At 47.7% G+C, this 12508-nt stretch overlaps 1 protein-coding gene across 2 annotated transcripts in view; it reads left to right on the forward strand.

Moving 5' to 3' along the window:
• The first annotated feature begins 947 nt into the window (after positions 1-947).
• The window catches only part of PGAP2 (post-GPI attachment to proteins 2), a 101612-nt gene continuing 90051 nt past the window's right edge, over positions 948-12508 (forward strand). For both annotated transcript variants that reach the window (XM_030199828.1, XM_030199829.1), the window contains exons 1-2: positions 948-1089; positions 7485-7689. In XM_030199828.1, the coding sequence (XP_030055688.1) occupies positions 7525-7689 (165 nt within the window). In that variant the 5' untranslated portion in view covers positions 948-1089; positions 7485-7524. The remainder of the gene's footprint in view (positions 1090-7484; positions 7690-12508) is intronic.

The raw sequence follows: 12508 nt of genomic DNA on the forward strand, positions 1-12508 counted from the left end.
TAGTATGAGTAAAGCGACCCTGGCGGAAGATGAGATGGGCAGCAGAGTTTTGAACCGACTGGAGAGGGGAGAGGTGACTAAGTGGGAGGCCAGCAAGAAGCAGATTGCAGTAGTCTGAACGAGAGGTGACAAGGGTATGGATGAGGGTTTTGGTAGAGTGCTCGGAAAGAAAGGGGTGGATTTTACGGATGTTGTAAAGAAAGAAACGACAGGTCTTGGCGGTCTGCTGGATATGAGCAGAGAAGGAGAGAGAAGAGTCAAAGATGACCCCAAGGTTTCGAGCTGAGGAGACAGGGAGAATGAGAGAGCCATCAACAGAAATAGAAAACGGGGGGAGCGGGGAGGTGGGTTTGGGGGGGGGAAATGAGAAGCTCGGTTTTGGTCATATTTAATTTCAGGTGGCGTTGAGACATCCAGGCAGCAATGTCAGACAAGCACGCTGAAACTTTGGTTTGGATGGAAGGTGAGATATCTTTCTCTTTTGCTCTAGGCTCAGGAAAAAAAAAGATATCAATGTCATAGATAGATACTTTGAATGCTGTGCACCTGATGTCTGTTTCAGTGGCCCTCTGTACATCCATAAGCTGCACAAGCAGGTATGTTTCTGAAAATATAAGTGAGATTACATAAAAATGCTACAAAAAAATAAAGAATGACTACTGTTTACTTTGTTTTGAGTGTACGGGGATGAAGACTGCGCGGAGTAGGGGAAACACAGACTAACCTGATTGGCTTCAACTTTCTGACGTTATGCCGTCTCCTGTTCTTTATCTAACCTCCTTGATTCTGGCGCTCCTGCTCCAATGGCCTCTCTCTCTCTCTCTCTCTCCAAGCCACAATAGCTTCTCGGCTGTGCGTTCCAAGCCCCGTTCTGGTGCCGTAGTAGCGTCTCTGTCAGTGCGTTCCAAGCCTCTCTGTGGCGTCTCTCCAGCTGCTTCTTTCTGCATTTGAAAGTGGTTTGTAGTGATGGCTGCTGCTACTCACTCAGAGGCAAGAGTTTGGGGGTTAGAGAATTAGGTGTCAGCTGTGATCGGACAAAAGCGGCTCCCCACGTCTCAAGAACAGTAAAGCACCTGGATAGTCTTCTTGGTAAGTGGGTTTGTTGGTTGTAGATATATTTAAAAGTAGGTGCCTGTCCTTGCTTTTCAGTCTGTCTTGGTCTCACCTGGGGTGCCACATGCTGACTCTTTCCTCTGGGAGGCTAGGCAGGCGCCTAGGACAACAGCTGTAGGTAAGCAATAGATCCTGACAGCCACATAAACTCTAGGCACCATTAATGTGCACTTTTAACTTCAGGAAGAGACTGGTGGTCACTTTTAAAATAGCCCATTTTACGTGGGTAGATGGTTTCCGATGGGTTATTTTTTTCTCATACCATGACAGTAACCAACCAACCAACAACAACAACCAAGTGAACTCCACAACAAAGAAAATGTTCCACTCAATTTGGAAACTTAAACGCGTAAAACCTTTCTTCCCGAGGGAAATATTTTGCAACCTTGTACAATCAATAGTACTAAGCCGTACAGACTATTGCAACAGAATCTATGTGGGATGCAAAGCACAACTGACAAAGAAACTTCAGACCGCTCAAAACACAGCAGCCAGGTTGATATTTGGTAAATCACGATTCGAAAGTGCCAAACTCCTCCGGGCAAAACTGCACTGGCTTCCAATCAAAGAACGTATCACCTTCAAAATCTGCACCCTGGTCCACAAAATTTATCTACGGCCAAGTCCCAGGATATATGACAAGCCTCATTGACCTACCAATCACAAACATATCTAGTTCATCTTGAACATACCTAAACCTTAACATAGTAGATGATGGCAGAAAAAGACCTGCACGGTCCATCTAGTCTGCCCAAGATAAACTCATATGTGTATACCTTACCTTGATTTGTACCTGTCTTTTTCAGGGCACAGACCGTATAAGTCTGTCCAGCAACACAGCAAAACCAAAGCTCGTAATGGAGACTATATAACCTTTCCTCTCCTCAACCCCCATTGTACCTGATACACATGTACCTTTATTCGACCACAATATCACCTTGTATTTCTTTATCTACCGGACTAGGCGAAAGCCTTTATGGTACTATGTAAGACACATTGAGCCTGCAAATAGGTGGGAAAATGTGGGATACAAATGCAACAAATAAATAATGAACCTCAGTCTTAAGCCAGTTTTGTTTCATTTCCCTTGTTTCTCCCACTTTCCTTTGTAAAGTCTTTTGAGATACTTTGTAAAATAGGCCCTATGCAATTTCTTCTTGATTTCAAGGATGCATTTATTCTCATTTTGACATTAATGACAAGTGAATTACATAACTTTTATTCCCCTTGCTTTATAAAAATACTATAATTTCCTACTTTACCTATTACTATGTAAGCCGCATTGAGCCTGCTTTTAGTGGCTCAATGGGGTTGACGTGCAGTCTATTGTACTTCCCTTAGCTCTCAATTGGGCAACCACTGAAGCCTGCACTGCAACCCTCATTAAAGTTTTGGGGAGTGAGGTAGAGGTCGAGCATGGAGTGGGGTAGGGTCAGAGCATGGGTGCATCAGGTTGCTGTTTTTTTTTCTCTTTCAAAAAAGTTGTAGTGGCCACCCATCCAACCTGTTGGCCCACCCAAAAATTGCTTTCTGGCTACGCCACTGGGTTAGTCGCCATTTTGGTTAATTAGCAGCACGTGGTTTTAAGTGACATGTTTGGCACATAGTGGTGTCTTGTATTGTTACTGTTTATTTTGTTATTTCATCTTGTTACTTCTATCTTTGCCATTTCACAGTGTTATTTTCAGTGCTCCAGTAGTATCATATGCTCAACAGAACATCAGCATAGCAATTTCTAATTTTTGTAATTCCAAATTTTGATTTATACGTATAATTACATACATATGTTTTCATGATATACATTTATATTTTTACTAGCCGTTAAGCCCTTTAAAACGGGCGCGTATTGGAATGTTTTTTTTTCCCAAGGCCCCCCTCCCGTTGCAGCTGCAAGGCCCCCTGCCATCCTCCTTCCCTGCCAGCTGCAAGGCCCCCTCTGTCCCTCCATCCCAGCTCCAAGGCTCCAGTCCTCCCCCCTTCCCAGCTGCAAGGCCCCCTGCCCGCCCTCCCTCCCAGTTCCAAGGCCCCAGGCCCTCCCCCCCAGCTCCCAAGGCCCTCTTCCCTCCCTCCCAGTTCCAAGGCCCCCTGCTCTCCCTCACAACTGTAAGGGGCCCCATTCCCTCCCTCCCAGTTCCAAGGCCCCTTGCCCCCCCCCCCCCGTGCCTTCTTCCCAGCCAGCTGGAAGGCCCCCTTCAGTCCAGCCCTCCCAGCTCCAAGGCCCCCCCTCCTTCTGAGACCTCCCATGTCCCCTCCCCCCCCAAGGTAGCCACTACCGCCCCCCCCCACCCCGGAGTCGCCCCCTCCCCCCCTTCACCCGGCCCGGGCCCTCTCTTCGTTATTCAACTTACAGCAGCGCCAAAACAGCAGCAAGCTGCAGCTCCCGTTGGCCTTCCTTCACTGCCTGTGCCTCGCCCTCGTGTGACGTCACGTCGGTGAGGGCGGGGCACAGGCAGGGAAGGAAGGCCGACGGGAGCTGAAGCTGAGCTGCTTGCTGCTGTTTCGGCGCTGCTGTAAGTTGAATAACGAAGAGAGGGCCCGGGCCGGGTGAAGGGGGGGTGGTAGCGGCTAACTTGGGGGGGAGCGGTAGCGACGTCAGCGGTTCCCTCCCTCCCCTTCCGTGCAGTTTCCCTCTCTGTCCCGCCCCCCTCGCCGCATCATCACGTCTTGACGCGGGGGCGGGACAGAGAGGGAAGTCTCTACTGCGCATTTGCAAGTGAGTACGGTCACTTGCCTTTTATATGTTTGATTATGTTTTTCAATAATAAGAATTATTAGTTTATACACCCACATATATACATACCGGTAATACATTAATATTATATATTCCAGCATTTTTGTACTGGTAACAGAAATGGAGCAATGTATGATTAATAAATATATAGAGAGATTTGTAGAGATATTCTGGATGACATAAATGACGTTCTCTGTTTGTCAGTTCATCCAAATGCCATAGTGTATGTTCTAAATTAAATTTATCAGGCAGCATATGGACATTTTACATGGCTAATGTTATATATTTGCCGTGTTTTTTAAACATTACTTTTTAGATATCATTTTGTTTGAGACATTGTTTCCTGTGTTATGTGTAATATGCTTTTGCTTGAGACAATATTTTCCATGTTGTGTTTAACATGATTTCAATTTTTAATTTTCAACATATATATTATTCTCATTCTATTTGTATGTTATGTTTTTAGACCCCTGATGAAGGCTTTATAGCCGAAACACGGACCGTGTAGGGTCCTAATAAAGTCTCATTCTGTGAGTTCTGACTGGTTTCTTGGATTGGATTTTCTTCCACTCTGCATTTGTTTTCCAGATTCTATAGATCTACAGCCTTACTGTTTTTTTGGAAAAGGTTCAAGTGTTTATGAATATGAGACCTTTCAAATATTTAAGTACCCTATCCATTGTGGAGGAGGAGGAGTGGTGGACTTTGGTCCTGGGGAACTGAGGAACTGAGTTCGATTCCCGGCACAGGCAGCTCCTTGTGACTCTGGGCAAGTCACTTAACCCTCCACCTGCCATAAGTGGGAAAGCGCGGGGTACAAATGTAACAAAAATAAATAAATTGTCTCCTTCAGGGTCTACATATTCCAGTCCAACTCTCTTCTCATATGTCTTCTGGTGCAAACCTCTTATTTTGGTCACTTTCCTCCGAACTGCTTCGAGTCTTGTTATGTCCTTGGTAAGATACAGTCCTAAGAAACAAACAGGAAGATGATTGGCAAGATCCAAGATGGGCAGCGAAACAGCAGATCGATAATATAAAGGGTTCTACATTTTATTCACCACACACAAAAGCATAAATACATAAACAGTTAAAAGCCCGACACCGCCATGCTTTGTCAGGGGCTGTAAAACTGTAAATACATAAAGACATATTGGCATAAATCGAAAAAACTCATATTAAAAATGATGAAATAAAAAACCACAGACTTAAAACACAAACCAGATATGTAAAAAAAAACAAAACAATGAGATAAAATATAGTGATCCACAGACAATAATAATCTATCACAGTAAGTTAAAACATGCATACAAGTGAGAGGAGGTGAAATAAAACCTCGCCTACCCAAGAGGTGTAGTCCAAAAGTATCACCTAATGGTAACAAAACTGAGAGCAAAAAGATAGACAGTAGATTCCGGTTAATCGGGGCAGCCGTTTATTTGGTCTGAAACGGTGAGAGAAAAAACAAAGCACACTCATAAGGGGGAAAAGTACTGCTTATCTGGGCCTGCCAGCAGGGGCGTAGCCAGACCTTGCCAGGAGCGGGGGCCATAGCCCGAGGTGGGGGGGGCACTGTTTAGACGCAACGTAAGGTGTCAGAAACAGCTGATCATAACCAGGAAGTTCCTTGAATGAAGGCGCTACTCCGGCGCTGAAAAGACTCTCTTCGGCTGGCCCGGCCAGCAAACAAGGTATCGGCGGCGGGACAGGCGGCAACGGCGGAGGAGGGTTGGTGGCAGGAGGGGGTTCAAGGGGATCGTCGGTAGGGGGCCAGGGCCAAATCTACGGAGGCCCGGGCCCCCTTAGGCCCCACGTAGCTACGCCACTGCCTGCCAGTAGCATCTACAGGATGTCATTGATGGGTCACTGTCCCATTGAGTAGAAATGGGCAGCTGCATTCGCGTACACGTTGTACTGCGGGGTGTGTCGTGTTCCACCTGTGGCGTGCGCATTAAAAATGCCTAGAAAAGATCAATCGCTCGCAGACACTACTGAGCGTGAACCAGTGACAAACCCACACAGGAAGCTTATTTCTGGATTAAAACTTTTTCATGCATGAAGGCAATGAAGACAGTCCTGTAACTGCTCTAGAGACCTGTGCTGATTTTGTTCAGCTGCAGTCAATGAAGAAAGCTTGTCAAGGTACGCTGGATTGATACCTCCAACATAAATACTGTACTGTTTTCAGTGTGTATTTAGCAGTGCTTTGCAACTTTTGTTTAACTTTTATGCTCCACAATAAACGAAACATTTTTACTTTTATCGGGTGCTTGTACTTTACTCTTTTCTTCACAATATTTCTTCACCCAACGCATAATTAAACTCTGGAATTCGTTGTCGAAGAATGTGGTGAAGGCGGTTAGCTTAGCAGAGTTTAAAAAGGGGTTAGACGGTTTCCTAAAGGACAAGTTCATAAACCACTACTAAATGGACTTGGGAAAAATCCACAATTCCAGGAATAACATGTATAGAATGTTTGTACGTTTGGGAAGCTTGCCAGGTGCCCTTGGCCTGGATTGGCCGCTGTCGTGGACAGGATGCTAGGCTCGATGGACCCTCGGTCTTTTCCCATTGTGGCATTACTTATGTACTTATGATACCCTGAAGCCTCTGACAACTTCATTTATTAGGGGCAGCTTCTTAATTGGGACAAAGTACTGGAGTCCTGATGTGTTCCAATTAACCAGAATCTACTGTATATCTCATGAAAAAGCACTTAAACCAATCCCCTTACGTAACATAAAAGAAATGCTTCTATCTAAATATGGCCAAATAATTACAACAGCTCAAAAACCGTGATGATGGAAATGTGCCTATATTTAATATCGTATTCTAACATTCAGATATTGCTCCGAGAAGGGAGGCTGTGCATTCCTCGGTGGCATAATGAGGTTGAGGCAGAGCAGGGGTAGAGGAACCAAACAAACCAAGCTCTCTAATTTCCGATACCATTGGTTGGGCCCAGGGGCATAGCCAGACAACAGATTTTGGGTGGGCCTAGACAAGAAGTGGGTGGGCTCCAAGTGTTCTCCCCCCCCCCCCCCCCACCACCACAAAAATATCCCAGCTGGTGGGAAAACGCTTTTCCACCTTGGCAGTCTGCAGCAGGCATACACTGAGCATGCACAGGTGCCAGTATCATGGAGAGTAGCGATTTCGTTACCATCAAGGGGAAGTCTTCAGCTGGCGGAGCTTGGGATCCCCATCAGCTACTGCTAAACATGCTACTGTTGGGTGGGCCTGAGCTCTAAGTGGGTGAACCCTGGCCCACCCAGGCCCACCTGTGGCTACGCCACTGGTTGGGCCATGGCCCCAGTGACCCACCCCATTCACAGTTCTAATCTGAGCTTCTCGGATGGGGTTGCTTGTTGAATTCTAAAATCCTTGTTCTGTGGAAGTGAGATCAGCGGGAAGCATGTGCTAGTCTCATGGTGATGTGACCAGATTTTGCTTCCTGCTGCTATACTCGCCTTTGTTGGGTACGAAACTAAACTGCAATGTTGGAACTGTAAACCGCTTTGGGCAGCTTTCACTGCGACCTTTAGCTGAGCCTATAATCCGCTTGGCTAAAGGACCTTGTAACCAAATGAAGGGTCCTGTAGAGTATGATGGCTAAATGGTAGCTCTTCTTTTTTCATAGATTTGCTGTTGGTTTCACGGTCCCCGCCTGCAGCGCCAGGATGTTTGAGGTGCCAGTGCCGCTGGACCGTGACGGGGTTCTCTTCCGACTACGCTTCACCACCTTTGCAGTAGGGACCGTCTGCTGTCCACTCTTCGGCTTCCTCTTCTGTGTAGGTTGGTCCCTGATGTTCCACTTCACGGAAACGACGGCCACTCACTGTGGGGTAAGCTTCGTCGGCCTTCAGCATCCTCCCCGGGTTACTCAGTGAAGGGATCAAGTACTGCATCTTTGGTGCTTGAGGAATTTGGGAGATATTCTAAACTAAGTTTTAACATTTCTCTAAAGACCTCAGCAACCTGTCATGTAATTTTGGCTTTTGTTACTGGTTACTTTTCCCCAGTGATGTGCATTATTGATAGCACTTTGCATAAGTTTTGCTTATTTAAAATAGTTGTGTTCCAGCAATCCATGATTTGAAGATGAGAATAAAGAAGGCTGGCGAGTGATCAAATTTCACACCCGTTTAGCCATTGGGGGGGGGGGTAGAATAGGAATGCTGGGAGGCAGGTAAGAGTGGCTGACTGATTCTTGAGGGGGGAGGACTTGGTACTTAGGGATAAGAAATGGAGGCGGGAAGGAATGAAATGTAGAGGTGTCATGTACAATACTATAGTCAAAATCCTCTTTAGTTAGGTCTCTTCATTTTGGAGAAAATCATGAGAGGGGTGGAATTGCTAAATAGAGAACAGTTGCTTAACCTATCAAACATGACACTCCATTAAACTAATGACCAGCAGTCAAAGTTTAGAGAGGTTTTTCTTTCATGCAGCACATGGTTAAGTTGGTGCCAGAGGATGTGATCAAGGTTTGGACAAAAGAGGTTTTCGACAAGTTCCTGAGGGAAAAATCCATACAAAATTATTAGGTAGGCTTGGAAGAGGTTTCAGTGGACCTTGGTCTGACCCCTTATGGCTTTTTCTTCTGTTCTTGTTCTCGTTCAGTATTAACATGCTTAATTTCAGACCTGCTAGGATCTTATTTTGGAAAAGGCTGGCATGGACCTGGCCCGTCAGGATTGAGTGCATTTTATCTGGGGACATGGGCATATTATGGAAGTGGTCTATTAAAGCTGTAGATGGAAGATTACCAGTTGCCACTAACAGAGAAACCTTGTTTTGTTTTTGTTTTTATTTCTGTAATACCATTTTAAGAACCTGCAAGATGCTTAACAATATAAAATCACCACACACAATATACTCCCATAAGGAAACTTTCCTTAACATCAGCCCATCGCTTGTCTCCATGAGAAAGTGCAGTATATCATTGATTCCCCTTCATCCAAGCCTTTGCACGTACTGTCCATTAGCACTTGTCTGAACTGTTTCAGTACTTAAACCCTGACTTAAATCAAGATGGTCCTGACTGAGACATAATCATTGTCTCAGCCACCTTTGCTGGTACAGAAAGTTTAGATATTTTTGACCATTCCCTCATCCAACTTACCCCTTTTTTAAAACTGGAGTAACGTGAGCGCACTTCAAGGCCATTGGATGGGAAGCCAGAGGGAGGGAAGAGATATTAACTGAAACAGTTAAAACAGCCTCCTCTGACAGATAAGAGTAAATCCATAGATGGTCGGTGGTTTAGCTGTTTGGGAAGGCTAAAGTGGGCATGGCCAGGCATGGGGCCTGAGTCTCTCTCTCTATATATATCAAATGCTAAAAAGTAAAGTGACAAGAAAATTAATCAGTGTAACCTTTAATAGATATAGTTTCTTAGGGCCCCTTTTACTAAGCGGTGGTAATCCCAACGCGGGCTTACCGCTTGCTAAACAGGAAGTACCGCCGGGCTACCACAGCAGCCCAGCGGTACTTCCCACCCCAGCACGCCCATTCTAGCTTATTTTTTAGCACCATCAGCCTGGTTCCATCCTGATTAAGCTAGAGCCCATCCTTTCGAAACAGTCTCCCCCTTTCCCAGAATGTTGCCCAGTTCCTAACAAATCCACATCCCTCCTCCTTGCACTATCGTCTCAACCACACATTGAGACTTTGGAGCTCTGCCTGCCTTTTGGGTCTTCCACATGGAATGGGGAGCACTTCTGAAAATGGTACCCTGGAGGATCTGGACTTCAGCTTTCTACAAGAGCGTAAACTTGGCTTCCAGAACCTCCTTCCCACATTTTCCTATGTCATTGGTATCAAGACAGCTGGCTCCTCCCCATAAATATCTAAGATCCTGTCTAGGTGACACGTGAGGTATGCCACATTCGCACCAGCCACCCAGCTATCTACATGCTTAATGATCGAATCACCAACTACAACAGCTGTCCTAACCCATCCCATCTGGGCAGAAGTTCTTGGAGAAATATCCTCGGTGTGATATCCTATTTCACCAGGATGATACTCTCCTTCCAGCACACCTTCCTAGGGACTGCCAGACTGGAGGTGGGACTTCTCTACAACACCCCTTTAGGTCTCCTCTGTGTACCTCTCTGTCTCCCTCAGTGTAATCCGTTGGGTTGGTCGTGAGCCCTTGGGCCCTGGCCGAGGCCAGCAGGGCGCCGACCCAGGCCAAGGGGAGACCGACCCACCACCGCACACCCCAGCTACACAATACCCCCTAAGCTACCCCTCCCCACAGTCCCTCAGGAAGAAGGGAAATAGGCTTACAGGCAGGCCTCGCGGCTGAACCGGAACCCACGCAGACAGAGCCACTCGTGCGAGCCTCACGGCTGAACTGGAACCCAATCACACACAGGGAGGGGTGAAAGAACCCAGAGGGCCCCAAGATGCCAGACACGCGCTGAACACCAGCAATAGGGCAGAGGGGGAAACAAAGGACCAGAGCGGGCCACGCCCACGCAGGGGACTAGCGCAGGACAGGGGAACTAACACAGCAACCCCCCCCCCCCACCAGGGTAGGAGCCCCAGGCAGAAGCCAGAGGAACCAAACACAAAAGGAAGGCAGAAAGCCTTTGCCTCAAACCCACTGTAGACAGAGGCACACAGAACACAAAGGGTTAAGCTTGTAGAGCCAGCAGAGAGAGAGTGCCATAAATCAACAAACAATCAGAGAGAACGCTTCCCCTCCCAAGAGGGAGTGGGGCCCATCCAACAAACACACTGGCAGAGGCAGGAATACAATACACACAGTACACAAAGGGTTAAACTCACTGAGCCCGCAGGCCGGGACACTGGGAAGAGAAATCCTTAAAACAAACAAACAAGGGAGAACGCTCTCACTCAGCCCAGAGCCCCGGAGGCTTGAGTAATGCCCAGCCCCCACTAAACAAACGAGCAGCTGACCCTGATTGCAGAGCTACCCACACACACACACACAGCAGCAGCTAACCCAGAGGGAAGGAAAAGAATACTCTAAATCAACACAGATCCCTGTCAGAACCTAGAGCACGTTCTGAGAGAAACCTATCAGGCTTTCCTGTTACCACCAAGTAAGTAACGCAAAAGCAGAGAAACTCTTCAGCTGCAGGCTAAAGTACTATCCCCTGACGTCAGCACAAGCCCTGGCAGCCAATCAGAAGAGACGTCCCCCCTCCCCCTCAGCCAAACCGGCAGAATCATAACATCACCCCCCCCTTCAAGGGCCCCCCCTACCCCGTCCACGAGGTTTAGGTTTGTGAGGGAAAAGGCGATGGAACCGTCTGACTAGGACTGGCGCGTGGACATGAGTAGCGTCCTCCCAGGAGTTGTCTGCCGGTCCATATCCCTTCCACGCAATGAGATACTGGAGATGTCCCCGGAAGCGCCTTGTATCCAAAACATCCCGGACTTCGTATTCCCCCTGGGAGGCTGAGATGGCTGGACTAGCAGGCAACGCGGGCAAAGCCCCTTTTCTCAGCATCACAGGCTTCAGCAAGGACACATGAAAGGTGTTATGTACCTGTAATGTAGGTGGTAACTTTAGCTGATAACAGACCCGATTCACTTGCCTCACAATGGGATACGGGCCCACAAATCGAGGTGCAAAGCGGGAGGAGGGAATCTTCAGACGGAGATTACGCGTGGACAACCACACCAAGTCGCCAGGCTGGAAGCGCGGTTCCACTCTGCGAGACCGATCCGCTTGGCGTTTCATACGAGCGGAGGTCACTCACAGTGCTTTCTGAACTGATGACCAAATTGCTTGGAGCGAGGTCACCGCATCGGCCGCTGCCGGGACATCCGAGTTGGTTTTCAAGGGGGCTGGTATCCGCGGATGTCGTCCATATACGATGTAAAAGGGCGAAGCGCCCGTGGCCGAGCTCACTCGGTTATGAGCGAATTCTGCCCAAGGCAGCAGCTGACTCCAGTCGTTGTGGTGCTCATTGACATACATCCCTAGGAACTGCTTCAAGCATTGGTTCACTCGTTCTGTTTGGCCATTGGATTGTGGGTGATATCCCGACGAAAAGTTCAGCTTTATTTCAAGGGCCCGATTTAGGGCTCTCCAGAACTTTGAGACAAACTGTACTCCTCGATCAGAGGTAATAGATTCTGGCAGACCATGGAGACGAAAAATAGCGCTGATGAAATACTGTGCCAGCTTCACCGCCGAAGGAAGGGTAGGCATGGGTATGAAGTGGGCCATTTTAGAAAACCGGTCCACCACTACCAAGACAACTGTGTGCCCTTCAGAGTTAGGCAGATCTGTAACAAAGTCCATGGCAATGTGGGTCCACGGTCTCTCAGGTACCGGTAAAGGCATCAGCAACCCCTGGGGTCTCCGACGGTCAGCTTTATGCTGGGCGCACTCAGGACACGCAGCCACAAACTCCTGCACATCCCGATCAAGTGAAGGCCACCAATACTGCTGGTAGATGAACCGCTTGGTTCCCAGGATCCCGGGATGTCCTGCCATTCGAGAGGCATGCCCCCATTGGAGTGTCTTTTCTCTCAGCCGGGGTGGCACAAAGGTCATACCTGCAGGTACTGCTAGCGTCATCGCGGGCACAATGACATCGGGTTTAATTACATACTGCAGGGGTTCTTCCTCCAGGTCAGCCTCCATGGACCTGGAGAGGGCATCTGCCTTGATGTTCT

Source organism: Microcaecilia unicolor, chromosome 4 (assembly GCF_901765095.1).
Source record: "Microcaecilia unicolor chromosome 4, aMicUni1.1, whole genome shotgun sequence".
NCBI classification, from domain to species: Eukaryota; Metazoa; Chordata; class Amphibia; order Gymnophiona; family Siphonopidae; genus Microcaecilia; species Microcaecilia unicolor.